At 42.6% G+C, this 21,816-nt stretch overlaps 1 protein-coding gene across 5 annotated transcripts in view; it reads left to right on the top strand.

The window, feature by feature from the left end:
- The window catches only part of OSBPL3 (oxysterol binding protein like 3), a 169,036-nt gene that overhangs the window by 70,310 nt on the left and 76,910 nt on the right, over nucleotides 1-21,816 (top strand). For all 5 annotated transcript variants that reach the window (XM_045565542.1, XM_045565546.1, XM_045565544.1 and 2 more), the window contains one exon: nucleotides 10,659-10,898. In XM_045565542.1, coding sequence (XP_045421498.1) covers nucleotides 10,803-10,898 — 96 coding nt within the window. In that variant the 5' untranslated portion in view covers nucleotides 10,659-10,802. The remainder of the gene's footprint in view (nucleotides 1-10,658; nucleotides 10,899-21,816) is intronic.

The raw sequence follows: 21,816 nt of genomic DNA, 5'->3' as shown, positions 1-21,816 counted from the left end.
CCTTCCTGTGACTTTCGATCTGTGCAAAAGACACACTGCAGTGGTAGGAAACATAAAGAGGAAGTGAAAGTCTACTGTCTGCTCCTCCTCCTGCAGGAGCGATGATCCCACCTCCTCCTGGGCTCGTGGTCCTCCTCGCCCTGGTCTGATGCCAGCACCCCAATGGGGGGCCCACCCATGATGCCAGTGATGGGCCTCCCTCCTTCTGGGCTGATGCTAGTGGGACCTGCTCCTGGAATGAGATCACCCGTGGGAGGCACAAGCCAGTGATGCCTGGGCCCCCAGTGATGAGCCCTCCCACCTCTTGGCCCAGAATGACTCAACCAGCCAGATAGGATAGCGGGAGGCCTCTTCATGTCAGTTTTATATTCTTTGTTTTACTTCACCAGGAGATCATGGTGCTGTGACTTGGGGTGTTTTCTTACCAGCCTGACAAGGAAGCCTTGGTCTCCCTTCCTGTCAAAGAGGGAATAGTTTTGGAGGGGGAAGGTAGGACAGAAAAAAGATGCAGTTTTCATTTGTATTATGAAATGTGAAAATAAAATTGTCAACTCTTTTAGTAAAAAAAAAAAAAAAGATAAAAAATGTTGTATATGCAGTCAGCCCTCCATATCCGCATGTTCTACATTTGTGGATTCAACCAACAGCAGATCACAAATATTTGAGGGAAAGAAAACAATAAGAATAACAACAATAAAAATTAATATAGGTAAAAATATAATGTAGCAACTATTTATATAGCATTTACATTGTGTTAGATATTAGTAATCTAGAGGTGATTTAAAGTATACAGGAGGATGTGCATAGGTTATATGCAAATATTTCACTGTTTTATATCAGGGACCTGAACATACATGGACTTTGGGATCCTCTGGGATCCTAGAACCAATCATCCATGGATACTGAGGGATGACCGTATGTACAATGAAATATTGCTTATCCTTAAAAAAAGAAGGAAATCCTGCAGTAGACAATAACATGAATGAACCTAGAGGACATTATGCTAAGTGAAGTAAGCCAGTTACAGAAAGACAAATGTTACATGATTCCACTTACATGAGATACCAAAAGTAATCAACTCGTAGAAGCAGAGAGTAGAATGGTGGATACCAGGGGCTGGGGGAGGGGGAAATGGGAGATATTGTTTAATGGGCACAGAGTTTCAGTTTTACAAAATGAATGAGTCCCAGAGATCTGGTGTACAACACTGTGCCCATAGTTAACAATATTGTATTGTATGCTTAAAAGTTGTTAATTTGGGCCATAATTTAAAATGTGTTTGTGTGTGTTTGTGTGTGTGTGTGTATATATATACATATATAATGTCCATAGAACTGACATCAGGACTAAGCCAAGGCTTGCAAAAATTGGTTAAAAGCTAGAAAATGGACATGTATTCAGAGCCAGATGCACAAATAGAACAGCTCCTAGGTATGGGAACTTTCTCTTCATAAAACATCAGGAGTCAAAAGGACTTTCCAATCCCAAAGAATAGATTGACCACCAAGAAGTGGGAGTTGAAACCCACGACAGTGACGGGATAGGAAAGGTGCAGCCAGCTCTGTTAAATGGGTTCTGGTACCAGCTCAAAAACACACTGGGGGACTGAATTGCTTCAGTCTTCATGGGACCTCTGATCGTGAACAGTGCCAGAGGAAGGAGACTGAGATAGGTATCTAAGCCTAAAAATGGGTAGATGCTGTGAAGATTATTAGAAAGTGAAAGGAAATTTCTGAAATCTCTAGACCATTTATTCTCAACCCTGGCTGCACACTGTAACCTACTGAGGAGCTTTTACAAAATACTGCTGCCCAGGCCCCACCCCCAAAGTTTATGCCTGAAGTGAAATAAGCTCCTTAGGACATTCTGATAGACATTGTGGGGTAAAAATCCTGAGTACATACTGATGAGTTCTGTCCACCCAGTGCAAAATTCTTTGAATGTAATGTTACTAAACAGGTGAACAGTTCCTGTTTAAGAAAGGAGCCAGTTTCGGTTCACTTAAGACAAGACATGCTTAATTACTCTAGTTTCCTTTTATGATTAGGTTACTGGCTCATAAAAATATCACAGACGCAGTATATCTTGTTTCGACTGGTTTATGCCTGAGGATTTGGGGGAGGAGCACTCACCAGCCCAGGAACTTGTCTCAGGAGGGGCTGGGGTGGAACAGTAGGTGAGATCTACAGCACTGAGAGCCACCTGGGAGGGAGACTGTGTGGTGAGAATATGGCAGCCCGTGGGGAGGACACAGCCTGATGAAGTCAGTCCAACAAAAAAATGAACGATCCCGAGGGAAGTCTGTGGTTAGGGGTGGGGGGAAGTGCCAAGAGGGGAGCCCATGCGACCAGGAGCAGGGACTCGGCTTTGCAGGAAAGCCCTGAGCATCCAGGTAGCCAGCCAGTGCTGCCAGACACGGGCTCGTGTGTAGCAAGCTCCTTTCCCATTCTTAGAGGAGGATGTCAGACTTCTGAAAAGCCTAATTGAGGTATCTGTCCAAGTATCTATCTTGTGCTATCCTTGTGAGCAAGATAGGAAGTCAGGATCTGGAAATCAATAGCTTTTCTTGTGGTGAAGGAGAGGACTAAATTTCCTTAACAATCATTTGGAAATTATTTTTCCCTCCTTTCCCAAATCTACCGGCAAGTGCCCTCTCCCGGGAACCCTCCCAGCTTTGAACTGTCCACCTATAAACCCGGAAGGCCAGTCGTAAGCAACCGTGGCCATTTGGGTCTCAGTCTTTTCCCTTCACGAACGAGCAACTTTGCCATATTGCTTTCTGATTCTGTGAGCTAGGAGTTATTATTTGTGAGTCCATCCTTCCTTTACTCCTCTTGTTCTAAGGCTGCGTATGGCAGTTATTTAATAGAACTGGGCAGCTGGGGCCAGGAGCCAGAGGGCTCACCCAAGAAGGTAAAATGGAAGCCTAGTAGAAAACCACCCAGCACCAGAATGTCTTGCAAACAGCCCAGCAGCACCTTGTCTTACGTTCTAACTTAAAAAAAAACCAAAAACAAAAACGGAAGGTAATTTAAACATTGTCTTGTTCCACAAAGTATTGGGAGTGGTTTCCAATGGTACATGTACTACACAAGGAACTTGTTGGTAGTTGAGGGAATCGGGGCACAGTGAACATGCAGGTACACCAGCATGCAGAACTGCTCGTCTTCTGCTACTGGGGACTATCAGCAGCAAGCCATTAATTTGACCCTCTGTCCCTCCTAGTACCCCAAACACAGGGATATGCTCTCATGTACAAATTCTCAGTGTCTAAAAGCTACGAAGCAGCCAGCCGTTCAGGAGTGGCACTCACGAATCCTTTAAAAGAAACCTTGGTATGGTGTCAATGAGTGTGGCCATTTTAAAGAGCAAGTTGTAGTATCTAGTAAAACCGAAACTAGCCCTGCCTCAAGATGTAGCCATTCCACTTATTTGAGAAAAGCACCAGCACAGCTTCACAAGGAACAGATACAAGGGTAATCACTCACTGCACCACCGTTTTTATTAGCAAAAATCAGAAACAAAGGATACCTTGAAGGAGGTAGATCTGGATGCTTTGAGAAATGGGACCTGGCTGTACAGTGATGAGGATTTACAGTGGGTTGGCAAATCTGTACCCAGAAATGCTAATTAATGACAAATTAATGTCAGGCTACAGAGAAGATTTCAGTGTCCTTGATGCTGTTCTACTTAGTAAATCTCCAAGCGTGATTTGTTTACTTGGGTGAGAACAGAATTCACAAGCCTCTGCAATCTGTGGATGCTGTGACAAGGAAAGTCAGCCATTGACCACTGGTCTCCAGAAATATCTTGACATGGGTCAAAATTAAGATGAGCTAGTTGAATAATGATAATAATAGAACAATCAACTCCTGAATTTCAATTAAGAGAGGAAGTAAAGGAATCCCTTCCAGAAAGAAGGAAGCCTGGCTTCTCAGCAGTTCCTGTGACCTGACACTTCTAAGTAAGGACACTGAGGGCTAGAGAGAGACCTGGCTGCTCCCAGAGCTAAGGCAAACTTGGCAATATTAACAGTCACAGTGTGTTTGTGGCAAGCAGGGTGATTGTTGCCTTCTCTTTTGCTCTGACCGGACCACACCTGGATATCGTGTTTAAACCTAGGTGTCACTGTCAGGGAAGCATAGACAAATTGAAGTGTAATCAGAGTCAGACATCTGGGATCCTAAGGGCTCTGGATCCATGTCCCATAAGAAACGGCTGTTGAAAACGTGGCTGTTTGTTCTGGAGAAGAAAATATTTGTTGGATGGGAGGTGGGGATGGTGGTGGTTTCAGTGCAGGTTATGCGGGGAAAAAAATGGTTTATCTTGTTCTCTGTAGTTACTGAGGGCAAATCTAGGGCCAGTGCATGAAATTATAGAGAGACAAATTTCAACTCTAAATATAACAAACTGTCTGGAAGAGAATTTTCTTTAAACAAAATGTGAAATGGAGTCCCTTGTTTCTATCACGGGAAGTGGTCAAGCGGTGACGACCTAGCCATGTTATAGAAGGAATTCTTGCTGTGGGTTAGAAGTTGGATTAGAGTTCATCCGTAGGCTCCGTAGTGCTATTTTTGCACTTTTGTTCTGTTCACTCCATGGTGGCAAATAAATGGTTCAAGCATAAACTGACAGGCCGGCGCCACTGTCCCGCTTTTAGTCTGTGGAAGCCGCCACGCTTCAGCTCTGCATCCACGTGCATTTCTGTTGCTGCATTGGGTGCCGAGCAACCTGTGATGTTCCCTGAGGAAGTGGATTGTGAAGGCCGTGGGAGGACCCGGGGGTAGAAGTGGACACTCTGTTTGAATGGGCCAGAGTAAGCATTTGAATCTTTAGGCCTCTTGAACCCCATCTTCCAAAAAGAGAAGAGAGAGAATATAATAATAATAATAATAAAAATGGTTTGTGGAGGAATTGGTTGCCTTTAGAGAATGACTTCTGTGGACTCTGTGCCTCAGAATTAATGCCCTAGAAACAGTCAGATGTTGGTGCCCCGGGATCAGGCCAGTTGTCCAGATAGTTAAGACAGATTGGCCAGCACTTCAAACAGAGGTCCAGGATCACCTATTAGTATCTGAAGTTACTGTGATGAGGTCCTGCTTCCAGGAACTTCTCATTCTGAATCTCTGGTCTGTGGCGTTCAGAGCCAAGTAACCAAACCCCTGCTTTTGGTTATGTAACAACTTTGAAATCAAGGTGTTTCAAAGGATGCCATTTCTAAAAAGATGCATATCCGGGATTTGAATAATTTTCTTTTACTGAAGACCAGAAATAGATATTCCACTTCAAATGTCATTAGTATTCATTTAAGACATAATTTATTTATATATTTTGCTGGGAAATTGCAAATTATTTGGCACTATGTATCATCTGGCCTTCCTGAAAGTTGTTTCTACTATGGAAGCAAAACCTGTTTCTCAAGCAAAACATGGCCAAGTGTCTGTGCGCAGACCCTCAGGTCTAAGGGATTAGTAAGTAGCTGTGCAATACGCCACTCTTCCCAATCTACTAGTCAATGTTAAGTTGCTTTCTTGGACAGCTAGTGGTGATGAATTATGTGGCTTTTATCTTTCTGGGTTTATGTCTTCTTCCAAAGTAAGTACACCACTTCAATGATTTAAAAATCATCTGTTCACACTTGTGTTATGGATTTTGGGAAATGTTAGTATGTTGAAAGACACAAATGTTTTAAGATTCTGTAGAATCATTATTGGTTTGGGGTTGAAAGAGGGGAGAGGTTCTTATCTTGTGCTGCACGTGCCGCTTAAGGAAGCCAGGAGAGAGGAGGAAACGGGACTTAACATCTGTAGAGAGTCTATTCTACTCAAAAGCCAGACACTGTATCCTCATTTTCTCATTTAATCCTCACAATTCCCTGAAAGGTGTTGCTATCATTATTATTATTATTCCCTATTTTTATATATATACGTATATATAAACCCCGGAAGATCAGAGAGGTTAATACGTGCGTCTAGGTGCACAGAGTTTTTAATATGAGAGCACCAATTCCAAACTACGTCTGACCCTTTTTAATGCACAACTGTGGCGTGTCCATGTCTTTTACATCTTTTCCCAAATTGTGTCATCATTTCTAAGCGAAACGTCCTAAAATAAGTCCATAAAGTCAGCCTTTGCTGCCAAAATACTTGGCAGTGCCTTGGTCTTTTATTTTTTCCCATTCTTGGTAGAAAATCAGAGTTCTTTTTTTCCCAAATGGAAGCCCCAAGACAGTGTATGTTCGCATGTCTTAGGCCCATTTGACTTCTCACTGAAACAGTGATTTCTATTCCGGGCCTGACCCATCATCAGCCTCTCACAGGTGGTGGCAGTGGTGAGAGAGGACCCACCTCATCTCAGAGGCACAGCAGGGCGTGTTTGAATTGACATAAATGTGCCTGGCTTTTCACATCTGTCAGACTTGGTGGCCTCCTTGATTTAGAGGAAGGGGAGAGTCCTAAGTCCTCCCCTCCTCAACCTCACCACCAGGGGATTTGTTGAAATGAAAGCGGGTCCCAAACTGAACTCTGTCACACACCAAACACTTGCATTAGGTGAAATGCACAAAGCAGCCATAAAACCTGTTCCCGGATGCCGGGGGCAGTCCCAGCTCCCCAGAACTTGCAGGAGAGATTTCCTCAGGGACAACGCTCTGCAGGAGGGTCGGCTCCCGGGGACCCAGGAGCCTTCTCAGCGGGCTGCAAATGTTCTATTTTTTGATCCAGGTGATGATTATATGGGTATTTTTGAGTGTAGGATTCTGTATGTACATTTCAGATGTGTGCACTTTAGTGTATCTAACATATACCTCAGTAAAAAATAAGATGGAAATAAATTATTGTCCTGAAGTTATTTACACGGTGTGAACAGAGAAACTATTATATATTGTTCAACCCCCCTCCCCCAGAACCCCTTCAATCAAAGGTTTTCCATAGTAGGGTCTCCAGGTGGGGTGAAAGCACCCAGGGGTCTTTCATATGCACCCAGCTCATCAGTTTCTAAACCTTGGAATCCCGGGCTTTTGGCCCCATATTCTTCTTAAGGAATTTATCTTCCCCCTTTTCCTAGGTCAGCACAGTGAGATCAGCTAGTTGGAGTAGAAGATACCCCTTCACTGAGGCCTTCTGTCTTGGGACTTTTGCCGAGGCTTCCCTCTGGTGACACCAGCCCAGCCCTGTGGAGTCCCCTGGAGTGGATGCGGTAGCTGCCTCCGTCCAAGTGACCACCTTGGCACCTGGGATGCCTCAGTCTTGGGCTGCTGTTGCCTTCGTCCTTTTAAGTACAGTCATCACTGCTTAATGACGGGGATGTGTTTTGAGAAATGCCTCGTTAGGCAATTTCCTCGTTGTTGGAACATCATGGCGTGTACTTACACAGACCTGGAAGGCACAGCCTACCGCACACCCAGGCTGTCTGGTACGGCTGTTTCTCCCAGGCTACACACCTGTGCGGCATGTTACTGTACTGAATACTGTAGGCAGCTGTAACACAATGGTGTTTGTGTATCTAAACATAGGAAATGTATAGTAAAAATAAGGGATTATAACCTTATAGGATAAACATCATATATGCAGTCTGTCATTGACCAAAACGCCATTAGTGGTGCCTGACTATATATTCTTTTCTTGGAATTTGACTTCTTTTGCCCTTTAAGCTGTCCTTGGTAATTTTAACCAAATTTCTGAAGAAGCTAGGCAGGAAGATTTTATGGGTTGAAATAAATACATTTCCCTGGGCAATATTCCCAGACTGTGCGCTGCGGCTGGGCGTGGGACCGGCTTTGGATAACCCCCCTCTATTCCCATCAAGGGGAAACGAGGCAGGGGTATGGGCCACCAGGGGGTAGTGTGGCAGAGGTCTTAACCCTCAGTGCCAACTTCAATAAGCATCGGGTTTGGCCTTACTAACAACCTTGGCTGTTGCTTCCGAAGTGAAATTCGGCAGGGTGAAGCGGTGAGGATGGGCTTCATATCGGGTGCCTCTAGGACAGGGCAATGGTGTTTCTGATTTGGCACAGTTTTAGAATTCCTGTGGCTCTCATTTTATTGCCTAAGTTTCTCTCCCTTCCTCACATTTCACATACACACCTCTCATCCCAGACTCTTGTCTGTCAGAACATCAGCCTTAAAAAAAAACAAAACAAAAACAGAAACAAAAACAAAACCTTGCACACACAAACAGAAATCCTTTGTTGGTATTCCCAATGCACTGTGGAACTACTTGTCAAGCAGTGGCTGCCCACACACACACATACACACACACACACACACACACACACACACACACAGACACCCCATCACTGGGGCCTCGCATCAGGTTGTTTTTCTTTTTTTCTTCCCTTTCTTCAACAGCAACAGCCAACACTGTTATTAAACAAACTATTAATATATCTTTACAGCCTCTCTTGGCAGTTTTTAGCTGGATTGCATTTGCTTCTAACTTCAGGTACACTTAGTCATGCCCCCATAAGTAGAGCTAACTTCATGAAGAGGATGGTGTAGGTTTCTTTTAGTCTGATTTATTGTTGGATCCAATACAAAATGAATGGAGAGATTTGGGGGGTTATCTGAGAGTAACAGGGAAATTGAGCTCTATGGCTATTGGTACCTTAATTTCATTTTCTGAGATTGTCATACTCTTGTTCACTGTTTCGATTTTAGTTTATGCCTTTAAACATACTCATTTTCAAAGAACTGAGTATTAGTGAAGGCGTAGGAGATTTCAGTATTTAATAATTAACCAAAGGTTTGATATCTTATCTAGCTGGCTCCTGGACAGTTATATAACATTCTTCTTTTTAAAATTAGACAATGTGAACATTAAGAACTGAATGGATTGGATGTGATTTTTATTTTTATGTTGTTAACATGCTGTGGAAAGCTATAAAATTGACTTGAACTCAGTGTGTTAAAGTCCAGGCTTTCTGAAACCCAAACCAAACATGTGAGTTACCATTAACCCAGGCCCACGTTTCTCCTCTGTGAAAACTAGGAAGCCCATCATCAGGACAAGACCCCCGATGAGCTGCACAGAGGGCAGGTGGCAGCCCCAGCCGACTGCTCGTAGGGGGTGGTCCTGCTTCTGCCCTGGTCGATCCCCTTCCCCACCATCCTGGAGATTGGAGTGTGCTCACAGAGGAACAGGGACTTCCTTCTTCAAGGCTGTCTTGATATTCTCCCTTCTCATTTTTTCTAGCCCAGCTCCTGGGTTCTCTAAGGTCATAGAGATGGGGCAACAGCTGTTATAACCACACCTGGCCACTAGGGGCGTGCTAATTTCCAGTGCCCTGGTTAAAGGGCTGGCGAATAACCCTGATTCAGCCTCTTGGCAGCTGTGTGATTGGGCAAGTTCCCTGACTTCTCAGAGACTCAGTTTTCTTCTCCATAAAATAGAGATACTAATCAGATGCTGATTAAATGAGACAGTGATTGTGGGAATCCTTAATATAGTACTTGGCAGCAAGTAGTATGTACTCAATAAATCATCATTTTAATTATTAATATGCTAATGAATGATATGGAAAAGTCTGCTTCCTGCCTCCATAGTTTTTGTCATATCATGTTATAGTTTTTTAGAATATGTTTCCAAAAACCTTTGGGAGGAAAATATTTTCCACCCCACTCCCCAAAAACCAGAAAGGGATTTTTAAAAATTGTAATAACATACACATAACATAAAATTCACGTTTTTAACCATTTTCAAGTGTACAATTCAGTGACATTTAGTACATCCACAGTGTTATGCAACCATCACTACTATCTAGTTCCAGAACATTTTCATCACCCGAAAAAGAAACCCTGCAGTCCCCACCCTCACCCCCAGCAACCACTAATTATTGACTTTCTGTTTCGATGGATTTGCTAATTCTGGATTTTTCATATAGAAACATATAATATGTGGTCTTTTGTGTCTGGGTCCTTTCACTTAGCGTGATGTTTTCACGCTAATGATGGTTCATTCATGTTGTAGCATTTATCAGTACTTCATTCCTTTTAATATCTGAATAATATTCTGTTATATCGATATACCAGATCTAGTTTATCCATACACCAGTTGATGGACACTTGGATTGTTTCCAGGTTTGGCTATTGTGACTAACATTGCTATGAATATTGGTCTACACGTTTTTGTTTGAACACCTGTTTTCAATTCTTTTGGCTCTATACCTAGGAGTGAAATTGATGGGTCCTATGATATTTGCATGTTTAGTGTTCCAAGAAATCGCCAAACTGTTTCCACCATGGCTGTGCCAATTTACTTTCCCACCAGCAATGTCTGAGGGTTCCAATTTCTCCACACCCATTCCAACACAAGCTCTTTTCCTTTTAAAATTATTATTATAGTTATCATAGTAGATATGAAGTGGGATCTCATTGTTGTTTGGGATTTTTTATAGTACTGATTTTGTATGCGTCTGGACTCAAATTTCCATATGAATGTTTTTAAGCCTGTCATATTACAAAGTTACATGAAAAACCACCTATACAAAATTTCCAAAAAGAGAAAAGTGTAAAGTATCTTTTCCTTCTTAGCCTCTGCTATGCATTGTAGCTCTGTTATCTATAGTGTGTTTAAGCCACTTGCAGACAATCCATGGTTAATTAGAGATGATGTCTGATGCCTCTGACCTTCTTTTTTAATTCCTCTTTTTTTGGTTTTAGGGATTTCCTCTGGATCACCCAAAATGCTTTTTAAACATACTAGATAAGAGCTGAGCTACCTGCCTGCGTGGGACTTCCGTGCTCTGGGCTCCACTGTCTTCTAATGGCATTTTGACCGCGTCGAGGCCAAGTGACTAGCTGTTCATGATGAGTGATGAGAAGAACCTTGGTGTGTCCCAAAAATTGGTCTCACCTTCAAGGAGCACAAGTAGCTGCTCCTCCAAGCAGGGAAGTCGACAGGTAAAGTTTAACTCATACAAATTTTAAGATGCAAATTTAAATCACCAAGTTTGCCAGTTAAAATGTGCACATTTACTTGGGAAATCCTCCTTTTCAGTTTAAGAGTATTTGCTTTCAGTCATATATGTCTTAATTATATAAGGAGAGTAAGTTCTAGATCATTTCAGTTATGCAGCTTGAGTGCCTACCAGGTGGGAAGAACTGCCTTTGGCTCTTTGTATTATTTTATTTAATCTTTGCAGCTGCCCTCCGACATAGATATTAATATCTCCATTTTCCCCATGAGGAAGCTGACTCAAACAGACCAGGTTACTTGCCCAAGGACACACAGCTAGTAAGTAAGAGAGCAAAAAAATCAAAGATCAGTCTGTTTGGTTTCAGAGCCACACTTTTCCTTTATAACTTGCTAACCAAAACAAAACAAAACAAAACCCCAAACACTCACTTTTCCAGTAATTATTAATATAACGTCCACCCCCACTTCCTTCCCTTCACCAACCTTTTTATGACAGCTTGTACTCACAGACTGTCCTGTTAGTAGCTTTGAGTATTACCTGCTTTATTTCTGTAATGGTGAAGGGAACCTAATCAACAGGAAAATGGTCAAAAGAATTAAGTAGGAGGAAGAAAGAAGTGAAACAAAGGACTTAAAAATTAACTCCTAAGCAACTGTCAGTTAATTATATGCTGTTTCCTGGTTTCCTTTCTAATAAATCTCTGTTGGAAGAATTTACTGGCTTTAGATCGATGGCAGTAAATGCATATGAATCTTTATAATTCTTCTCCCTTCAGTTAGGGGAGGGGGGCTGTCAAAAGGCTGAATTTACAACCAAAGTGGTCTCGGAGCCTTTTCAGGACCTGCTGGCTCTGTTGGCATTGCCTTTCCCCCACGGGGAGTACTGGCCCGGGAATCCACCCAGAGTTCCTTGGTTCCAGATTTGGAAGCAACACTTAAGCAACCTCCCACCTCAGGCACATCCACACATTTATGACACGTCATCACAGGGGTCTCTCCATTTGGAAGTTGCCTGGGACAAGGAGCTTGCATGCTAGGCAAATGTGATTTTGCCGCAGGCTTGGCATTTGGGAAGCCCTCTAAGATCTCCCCGGAGGGGTTAAGAAGAATTTTGTCAGCACGGTCATCACGTTCTTCTGTGATTTAAAAAAAAAAAAAAACTAAAATTAGTTATTGGCTAATACATCATGAGTCTCCCAGGAGTTCCATTTTCAAGAGGGTAATTATGCTTGCCCTCTTTTCCTAGGAGGTATTTTTCTTCCTAAACTAAAATTCTGGTTGTGATTAGAGCAGAATGTGCAATTTCCCCCACCCACACTGTCCCCTTTTGCACCTATAGCATCTCTAGCTATTCGATAGAGGGAGAGAACATGACTCATTTAAGTATAATAGAAAGTGGTGATAACACTGTAGGAATTGGAGTAGTTCAGTGAAATTCTCAGGTCAAATACGGCAGGAACTTTTTTCAATGTGTTATTTGAAATTGATTAGGTTTTCACAAAGGTTTTTTTTTGAGGTTGCATCATATAGGGTAAGAGGAATGTGTTTGATGCTTCAACTTTTTTCTGACTTTGAATGCTTGTTTGGTCATTAAATGGTGATCTTTTATATTTAGGATTGCCCACTTGAATACATACATAACGTTTCTTTATAAATGTAAACACTTATTAATCGTTCCTCTTTGGAGAATTTAATAAGTTTATTTTAGCTTTAGCCTGAAATGAGTCGTAAAGCCCACGTTTCATTTTCAGGGACCATTTTCTTAGTCCACCTGCTTTCCCATCTTTCTTTTAAAAAAAGGTGTTCTGCCCCAGGGTAGGCTTAGCGTTTCCATCCATGCAGTCCACCTTAGCAGCTCGTGTCCATTCCGCCTTTGCAAACAGGCCCAAGGTTGTGTTTCAGTCGTTAAAGGTGCCGCAGAGGTGCAGGAGCCTTGGAAGCTCTCGCGTCCCAGCTCTTAGGGAACATGGCCATATCTGGGGGTCTCTTGGTTGCTAAATATAGAAATGACACTGTGTTTCCAGTCACATCACTGCAAATTACAAGTTAAACATTTAAAACCCCAAGATTTACATAGTAAGAAATTTAATTTGAGGAATATTAAAATATAACTGAAGATAATCTGCGAAAATACCTATTTGTTTTCAAAACTCCAGTTTAAAATCATTTTCAAGTTGCTCTGTTCTTTTCTTTTCATGTGGAGGGGATGCATCTGATGTTGACTTTGTTGGCCATCTTTCTTAGTGCTAGCTTTTCTCATGTGCTTTGGAATCATGGCTTAGACCCTCACCTTGAGTTGCTTCCCACATGCTCTTTCTCTGCACTCACCCTGACCCGTGGAGGGGTTTGCTGTTGCCTACTTCCTACCTCCGAGAAGCCCAGTCCAGAGCCAGGTTTAATATTTATAGGCAGGGGCTTCTGTTCCATGATGATGTCGGAATATCCAAGTTCCACCACCAGGCCAGCAGGCAGCGTGGCCCAGCTCCTGGCAGTGAGGCTGTGTCTGCCTCCTCTCCTCCCTGAGCAAGCAGATTTTTCAAGCTCCCTTTCATTGTGGGGTGGAAGCTTCCCTTGCTACCTTCTCTGATTTCCAACAGTGAGCCTGGCTCAGGTCCTAGCCTTTTCCTGGGGACATTTTTAGCCCCATGAGATCACAGAAGTAGACTAATGGACACCTCTGTCTACAGGATACTTTACATTTCTATTTGGTTTCTGATCCATGGAGATACTTAATCTTTTTTTCCCTGCCATGTTCTTCCCCTCCCCCAGCTTTATTGAGGTATAAATGACAAATAAAAATTGTATATATTTATGGTATACAACATGATATGTACACATTGTGAAATGATTACTGCTATCACGTTAATTAGCTTATCTATCACCTCACATAGTTATCTTTTTGTGTATGTGTGGTAAGAACATTTGACATCTACTGTTGTAGCAAATTTCAAGTATACAATACAGTATTATTAACTCTAGTCACCATGCTGTGCATTAGATCTCCAGTACTTATTTGTCCTGAGTAACTGAAAGTTTGTACCCTTCGACTAACATCTTCCTTTTCCCCCAACCCACCGCCTCTCGTAACCACCATTCTACTCTCTGCTTCTATGAGTTTGGCTTTTTTAGATTCCACATATAAGTGAGATCATTCGATATTTGTCTTTCTGTGTCTGGCTTATTTCACTTAGCACAATGCCCTCCAGGTTCATCTATGTCATTGCAAATGACAGGTCATTCTTTTTTAAGACTGAATAATATTCCATATATTCCAATAATATTCCATATGTATAAATATACACACACACACACCCCACATTTTATGTGGAGATATTTAATCCTGTTTTTTATTACACAGGCACAAAAGAGCCCTACATGTTCATACTTTTGTATATTTTTGCTATGTTTGGAGTGGGGGTGGCAGTAGGGAAGGGACACTAAATGCATAAACTTAAAACACCATCTCAGCTGCAAGACATGTTCTTCTTAAGTCATTTTCACTTAAGTTCTCACCCAGTGCCTCCAGGTGAGAGTCTCTGTACTCCAGCCCCACTGGTTTTCTTTCAGTTCCTGGAACTGAATTTGCCCTTGTCCTTATTTCTTGAACTGAACTTGGATTTGAACTCGGCACTCCTGTCCCAGACCTACTCTATGAAATCTCAGAGAGCTATGCATTTATGTGTAGATACTCCCCTATCCATATGTGAAAAGAACTTGCTTCCTTGAAGGAGAAAATGATTGAGACCTGGGTGTTGTGATCTCTATTGTCACTTTTACATCTGACCTAAGACAAAGTGTACAACTTAGGGCCATGAGAACCCTAAGAGAAGGGTTCTATACTGGGGCTTTTGAGATTTGAAAAACAGTATGCTGTACTTTGCCAGTATAGAAACAACTTATAAATAAAATTTTATCAAGATAGTTTTGGGAGAAAGATGCATAGTGATTATTAGAACTTGAACTCTCCAATCTTGATTCTACCCATTAATTGGTTTTGTGACCTCTAAACCTTGTTTTTTTCATAATAAAACTATAATAATAATAGTTCTTGTCTTATAAGATTGTTGTAAGGTTTAAAAGTAAAGCACTTAATCCAGGGTCAAACTAATGGTAGGTGCTGAGTAAATATAAACATTCATTTTCATTTATTTTTATTTTATTTTTTTTGAGACAGAGTCTCACTCTATCACCGTGGGTAGAGTGCCATGGTGTCAGCCTAGCTCACAGCAACCTCAAACTCTTGGGCTCAAGCGATCTTCCCACCTCGGCCTCCCGGAGAGCTAGGATTACAGACATGAGCCACCCAACTGGCTGGGACTACAGGCACGTGCCACCATGCCTGGCTAATTTTTCTATTTTTAGTAGAAACAGGGTCTCACTCCTTCTCAGGCTGGTCTCAAACTCCTGAGCTCAAGGTGATCCTCCCAGAGTGCTAGAATTACAGGTGTGAGCCACCGCATCCAGCCTAAACATTCATTTTTATCGTTATAGTTAATATTAACTTGAACTTCATTCTTATATGTGAAAGGCCTGAATATTCATAGTAAATAATTCTACCTTTTGCTTTCCCCAAAAACTTTTTCAGGCATCATGGGTATTAAAAATGTACCCACCCATACCTCTTTAAAATTGTACAAAAGCCAACAAAACATATACTGTACATGTGAATATGTACTTTTAAAATAAAAAGTGCTTTACTTTACACATTAACATGATGGCTTTTGTCAAGAATATAATAGGATGTTTAGTAATTGGGCTACATTTCATATCGTTAACATCTGGTATAACCTGGACCTAAAAGAAGCAAAAAAAGTTGGTGAATTCTTATCCTAGTCTGTTCTACTGAGCCATGTCCTTGTGTGGGCAGTAAATGATTTTCACCTGTCACCCCCATGCCAGCATCTATCTGTTGGTAGCCGCTGCCAGAGCATTGTGTTAAGAAGAACTCTGCAATTAAGTCTGGGTTGGGGGAAAGAGTACCATGTGTTTAGTTGTGACTTACGGGCATAAGGCAGTGAGAGCAGCAGTGTGGGCATCACATTTGTCACCCCTTAATGGGGAAAGTTGAAATCAAGAGCTCTCTGCTGCAATCTTTATATTTTGTTATTGGACAAACTTCAGGCAAGGGAAGTTTGTCTCAGTTCTCCATCCATTAAGTGGAGAAAAGACTTCCCTCCGGCTTTCTTCTCTGAAATGTGGTGAGAGAAAATTGAGTGTTTTCACTGGCTAAAAGAGATTGAAACTCTTTAGATAAAAGTCCTCTGTAAATTTAAGAAACTGGTACAATTACAGGTGAGCTGCCTCTACTTTGGCCGGTTCCAGAGCCAGAACTGAAATGGACTTATTTCAAGAACCCTGACACTCTCAGGCAGACGTGGTGGCTCAACCCTGTAATCCTAGCACTCTGGAAGGCTGAGGCAGGAGGATTCGCTTGAGCTCAGGAGTTGGAGACCAGCCGGGGCAAGAGTGAGACCCCCCTCCCTACTAGAAATAGAAAAAATTAGCTGGGCGTGGTGGTGTGGATCTGTAGTCCCAGGTACTGGGGAGACTGAGGCAGGAGGATCACTTGAGCCCAGGAGTTGGAGGTTGCTGTGAGCTATGATGACACCACTGCACTCTAATCTGGGTGACCAAGTGAGACTCTGTCTGAAAACAAAAAAAGAACCCTGATACTCTGCAGAAGAAATGGGTCTCTTTGACGTAGACCACTTTTCAGATATGGTGCCTTCACCATATAGGAATCTATTTTTTTTGGTAGGATTCCAAACTGAAGGGACCCAGCTTATAGAAAAAATAGGTTGTTGGTTCCTTCTGACTGTATTAATCATGCCCTATAATTTGTGGAGTTCTCAGTTGATCGTGTCTTCAATGTTCTTTCCCATCCTAGGCTTTGGCTCAGCTATTCCGTTAGCTAGACGATCCCTGTGAAACCATACTGCCCTTTTGAATTGTGTCATTTCCTTGGCAAGAATCTTCATTTATTGCTGTAAAACTTTTAAAATAATTTTTATAAAAATAGTCTATGCTCATTATAGGTCATTTACAAGGTAAATGTGAGTTGTAATACTTTATTTTTAAATGATAGGTCAACTAAAATGAAGCCTGAGAATGACTGTGGGTTGTGGGGGTCATTGGTGTCAAGTGGTTTCCTTGCAGTGCTGTGGGGGGAAGGGCTGGTTAGAGTGGATTCACAAGAGACTGGGAACAGAGGAATAGAACACCCTTAATTCCTCCAGGCCCCCGGACAGGGTTTGATAGAGCCCTTCACAAATGTTCTGCTTTGGAGCCTTGAGCTTTGGCTAACCCCATGCTTAACACTGCAGTCCTCTCGCCCTATGTGGTCAACGCTTTTGATTAATTCGTTGATTAAAGAGTACTGATTCTTTGAGTACTGGGTCCTGTAGCTGTCTTTCTACCTCTCACAGCACCCAGCCCCTGGCTTTGCATGATACAAATTATTGTTCGAATTATTGGACTGAATTTATTGAACACCAGCAGCAAATATCCCTCCGCCAGGGTAGGTTAGAATGTATGGACAGGTAGATAGGGGGAGCAGGTAGGGGCAAAAAGCCCACAGATCCTTAAGCTCCCTCACTCCAGGGACATATGTGAGGACCTATAAAAAAAAAAAAAAAGAAGAAGAAGAAGAAGACCTCTCCATTGAGTTTATTCTGGCAAATGATGAAATCCATAAATGTTCTTCTAGGCCTGTGGTCTGTGACTGTACTACTCTGTTGAAAATGCGGAACAAAAGTAAGAACTATTGAAACTGACCCGTGTTCCCATCATCTCTGCTTTTTGTCTGCTGGGTGACCTTTATTTAACACGTCTCATTCTCAGCTTTTTAGCTGTGAGATTTTGATAATTGTGTTTACTTTTGAGAACTAAATAAAATAGTAAACATGAAGCTCCCGGGCTGGGCTTGCACGCGGAGCCATTGAGTAAGCGCGGATGCAATGAATGAATGAATAAGTGTGCAGTTGCTAGGTAGGAAGATTACTATTCACAGAGCTCTGCAGATATATTAAGTGGGTTGAAGGATATCTAAGTGGGAGGGAGAATTGCTATTTAAAAACCTGTAAAATATGAGTAATTGAAATTTCCTCGTTTTTTCCCACTGCCCCCTTACATTTCCTTCCTAGGAATTTCAAAGTAACACATTTCAGAGGCCAAACTGAGCTAGATAAAAATGAATGAATATATTTTGTCTTTATTGAAAGAGTCCTATACCCCTGAGTTTTATTGCTTCAACCAATATCTATTAAAAACCTATTATTAAAAGGCCCTGAGCAGGGAGATGTGAAGCTGTGACAGCCAGACAGTCCATCATGAATAAGAAATCAACTCTGATTGGAAAGACTGGGCTGTAAAGAGAGCGTAGCCTCCACTGTTTTCTTTATGTGTTGTTGGCATTTGGCACGAAAGTCAGAAATCAGAAAAGGAATCCTGCCAAACTAATGACAAGTGCTTCACTCACAATTTCAGGGGATTTGAAATGGAAAGGTCTGTTGCTAGGTGAGTCCCCATACAATTATGCAGTTCACTCCTGTCACCCTGCCGTCTCTGGGCTAACTAAGGTGGCTTGAGCTCTCCCAGGGTCACCTGAGAGTTTATCTATGCAGGCTGTTAGATTATGCTGCCTGCCAGAGAGCCCAGCCTGGGCTCAGCGCCAGAACTCATAAGATAGGTGAGTTTAGTGGGGGTGAATATGCCAAGGAGAGAAAAGTGAATTAAAACTATAATGTTCAGGTGTTTGTAATTTCAGCTGCCTGGGTATTGAAAATGCTTAGTCCCGTTTATTTCTTTTAATTCATCACGTCTTTAGAGATACTGAGATTTACCAACTGCCTTTTGTAAGTATGGGCTGAATAAACAGCCCTGGAAAGACCATCCAGGAGGAGGAGGGGCCTTGGGAACCTCGTGATTGTGTCACGTTGTTCTCTCATGGTCATAAAAGATGAAGGCAGCAAGCATGAAGTCTGGAGTTGGTGGTCCTTGAATCTTGGGCTGTTTGTAAGGTATTTGACCTTGTGCAAGGTATACACCCCTCTGTGCCTTGGTTTCTTATGAGGTGCAAATTGCTTAGTTAGAAGAGAGCCTGCAGGTAGGAAGTGCTATGTAAGTGTTTGACAAGTAAACATTCACTTTCCCTGAGCAGGGAAGTTCTAGGAGCCCTCAAGCAAGTACCACAGCTGGGTCCCTGCTGCATCCTTCTAGCTGTGTGGCAAGTGGCCCCCACCGTGCAGGGGCAGACCGCTTGGCTTCTGTCTAGGCTGCTCTGAGAGGAAGGGTCGGTAAGGGACACTGGAGGTTAAAACTATCTGATAGCATCTTTGCAGCTCGTAGTAGTCATTCATGCTGTGCTTTGGAGTCTCAAAATAACCCAGTGTGGTCTGTGTTGTTTTCTCCACTGCGGAAAGAAAATATGGCCCAGAGATATGAACTGACTTGTTCAGAGTCAAGGGGCTAGTAAGTGGTAGGAGACCAGGCTTACCATCTATTTAGAGAGCACTGGGTTTCTTTAGATGCTAGAAGGCATCTTCGGAAGTTAATTCAAGTTCCATGTGCCTTACGTGCCAATGATGGTTGTTTAAACAAGCCTTCATCGACCAACACCTCTGTGAATGCAGGACCAAGAATATCACAGGTGAGTGAAGCAGCCTTCCTGACCCCTCTTTGCCTGGAGCTATTGCTTCTGGTGGGCCCAATAGAGAAAAATCATTAACTATATATTTCTTGGAGTTTAGTTTTCCAGATTCTCATTGTCTGGCCTTTTACTTTTCCTTACTGCTGACCTTTTATCCATACCTATGGTTGTGACATTATACCCTGAAGGCAGAAAGGGCAAAGAAATCAGACTCAGTTCTCAATATATTTCCTTATAAGTAAGGCTTATAAAGAAAGAAACAAACCTTTGATATCAGAAGAGGTCACTGTCACAGTGACCTCTATTAAAAGGATTTGTTCTGTAAAATTTGGATTCAGTCAAAAGGCCAAACTCAAGGATCCACTCAGGTTCCCCCTGCACGGGGGGCTTCTTTGTTCTTCTCCATGTCCACAAATGACAGGCTGTCAGCTACCCTCCTCTCTCTGAAGAGCAGGAGAAACTAAATCTTAACACTTCTGGGCCGGCGCGGTGGCTCATGCCTGTTAATCCTAGCACTCTGGGAGGCCGAGGCGGGTGGATCGCTCGAGGTCAGGAGTTCGAGACCAGCCTGAGCAAGAACGAGACCCCATCTCTACTAAAAATAGAAAGAAATTATCTGGCCAACTAAAAATATATATAGAAAAAATTAGCTGGGCATGGTGGCGCATGCCTGTAGTCCCAGCTACTGGGGAGGCTGAGGCAGTAGGATCGCTTAAGCCCAGGAGTTTTTGGTTGCTGTGAGCTAGGCTGACGCCACGGCACTCACTCTAGCCTGGGCAACAAAGCAAGACTCTGTCTCAAAAAAAAAAACCAAAAAACAACACTTCTGGAAGTTGCTGAACTGTCTATACTGTTTGGCAATTCCAGAGCAAGCCGAGCAAATATATTTGAGTGGGTTTTAAAACTATTACTTTGATTAAAAACTACATGGGATGCTTTAAGAAAATAAATGGATTTATTTATGGCTGGCAGTGGCCACAGTGCCAGATACAGGAAGGCAGAAACCTGGCCCCGATGTTGAGAGGACACTTACCAGCTATGCAGATACTGGATGCAACTGACTCTGCAGTTCTTTCCTGGGAAGAGGAAAGTCTAGTACAGTAATTCAATGATGTTAAAATACTAAAGGCCGGAAGTGACATGTAAGAAGTAGGATGGAAAAACCAGAAGACTTTCCCTAGGATAACCTGACATCCCTCTAAGCCTCCACCTTGGCCCTACTGTCGAGTGCAGCTGCATTTCTCTCTGCACCTGTACACAAGGTGCGTTTAGTAAAATCACACCCTCTCTGCTCCTACTCCAGATCAGTCACCTTCCTGGCACATCCCTGGACTAGGGGTCCCTCTTGCCCTATGTGGTGGGCACATCCTAATCCCAGAACCTGTGAATGTTACCTCATTTGGGAAAAGGGCCTTTACAGATGCAATCAATTTAAGGATGTTGTAATGAGGAGAGCGTCTGCGATTAGCCAGGTGGGCCCTAAATTCATTGACAGGTGTCCTTATAAGAAACACACAGGGGAGGAGACAGACACAGAGGAGAAGGTGATGTGACGATGGAGGTGGAGATTGGAGTGATGGAGCTACAAGCCAAGGAATGCCGTGGAGTGACAGCAGCCACTACAAATGGCAAGAGACAAGGAACGAATTCTCCCGTGGAGCCTCTGGAGCAAGTGTGGCCCTGCCAACACCTTGCTTTTGGACTTCTAGCTCCACAGCTGTTGAGAATAAATTTCTATTTTAAGCCACCACATTTGTGGTAATTCATCAGGGTAGCCTCAGGAAACTAATATGCTCTGCTTCTTGCTGTATGTCAACTTTTCTGGGGGTCCCAGCTCACGTCCTTAGTGGTAGCTCAGGTGGATCTAGGCCTTGGGGATTGTCCCTGCCCGAGCTCCTGCAGTGGGTTGGTTTGAATCTCCCATTTGGCACTTATGAATTTTCAACCGTGTACTGTGTGCCTTTATTTTTAATGTATATTAACTCCAAGGGCCAGCACTTGGTTTTACATCTCTGCATCTCTAGTTCCTGGTGATGACCTTTAGACCTCTGAGTAGGGGCTAAGGAGAAGCTTGGTTACAGACTGGACTATAACATACCTGGCACTAAAGTTGTTCCTTCTTTGACTCATAAGGTTATCTGGGATTGTAACCTGTCACTAGGTTCTCAGTGTGAGAAGCAGTTATTCTTGTATAGTATTGTGACAAATATTTACTGCTGATTTGGATCAAGGATAAGGAAGAGTTTATTGTGCTA

Source organism: Lemur catta, chromosome 11 (assembly GCF_020740605.2).
Source record: "Lemur catta isolate mLemCat1 chromosome 11, mLemCat1.pri, whole genome shotgun sequence".
In the NCBI taxonomy this organism is placed as follows: Eukaryota; Metazoa; Chordata; class Mammalia; order Primates; family Lemuridae; genus Lemur; species Lemur catta.
The sequence above is the reverse complement of the archived record's forward strand: the minus strand, read 5'-3'. Positions and strand labels throughout refer to the sequence as shown.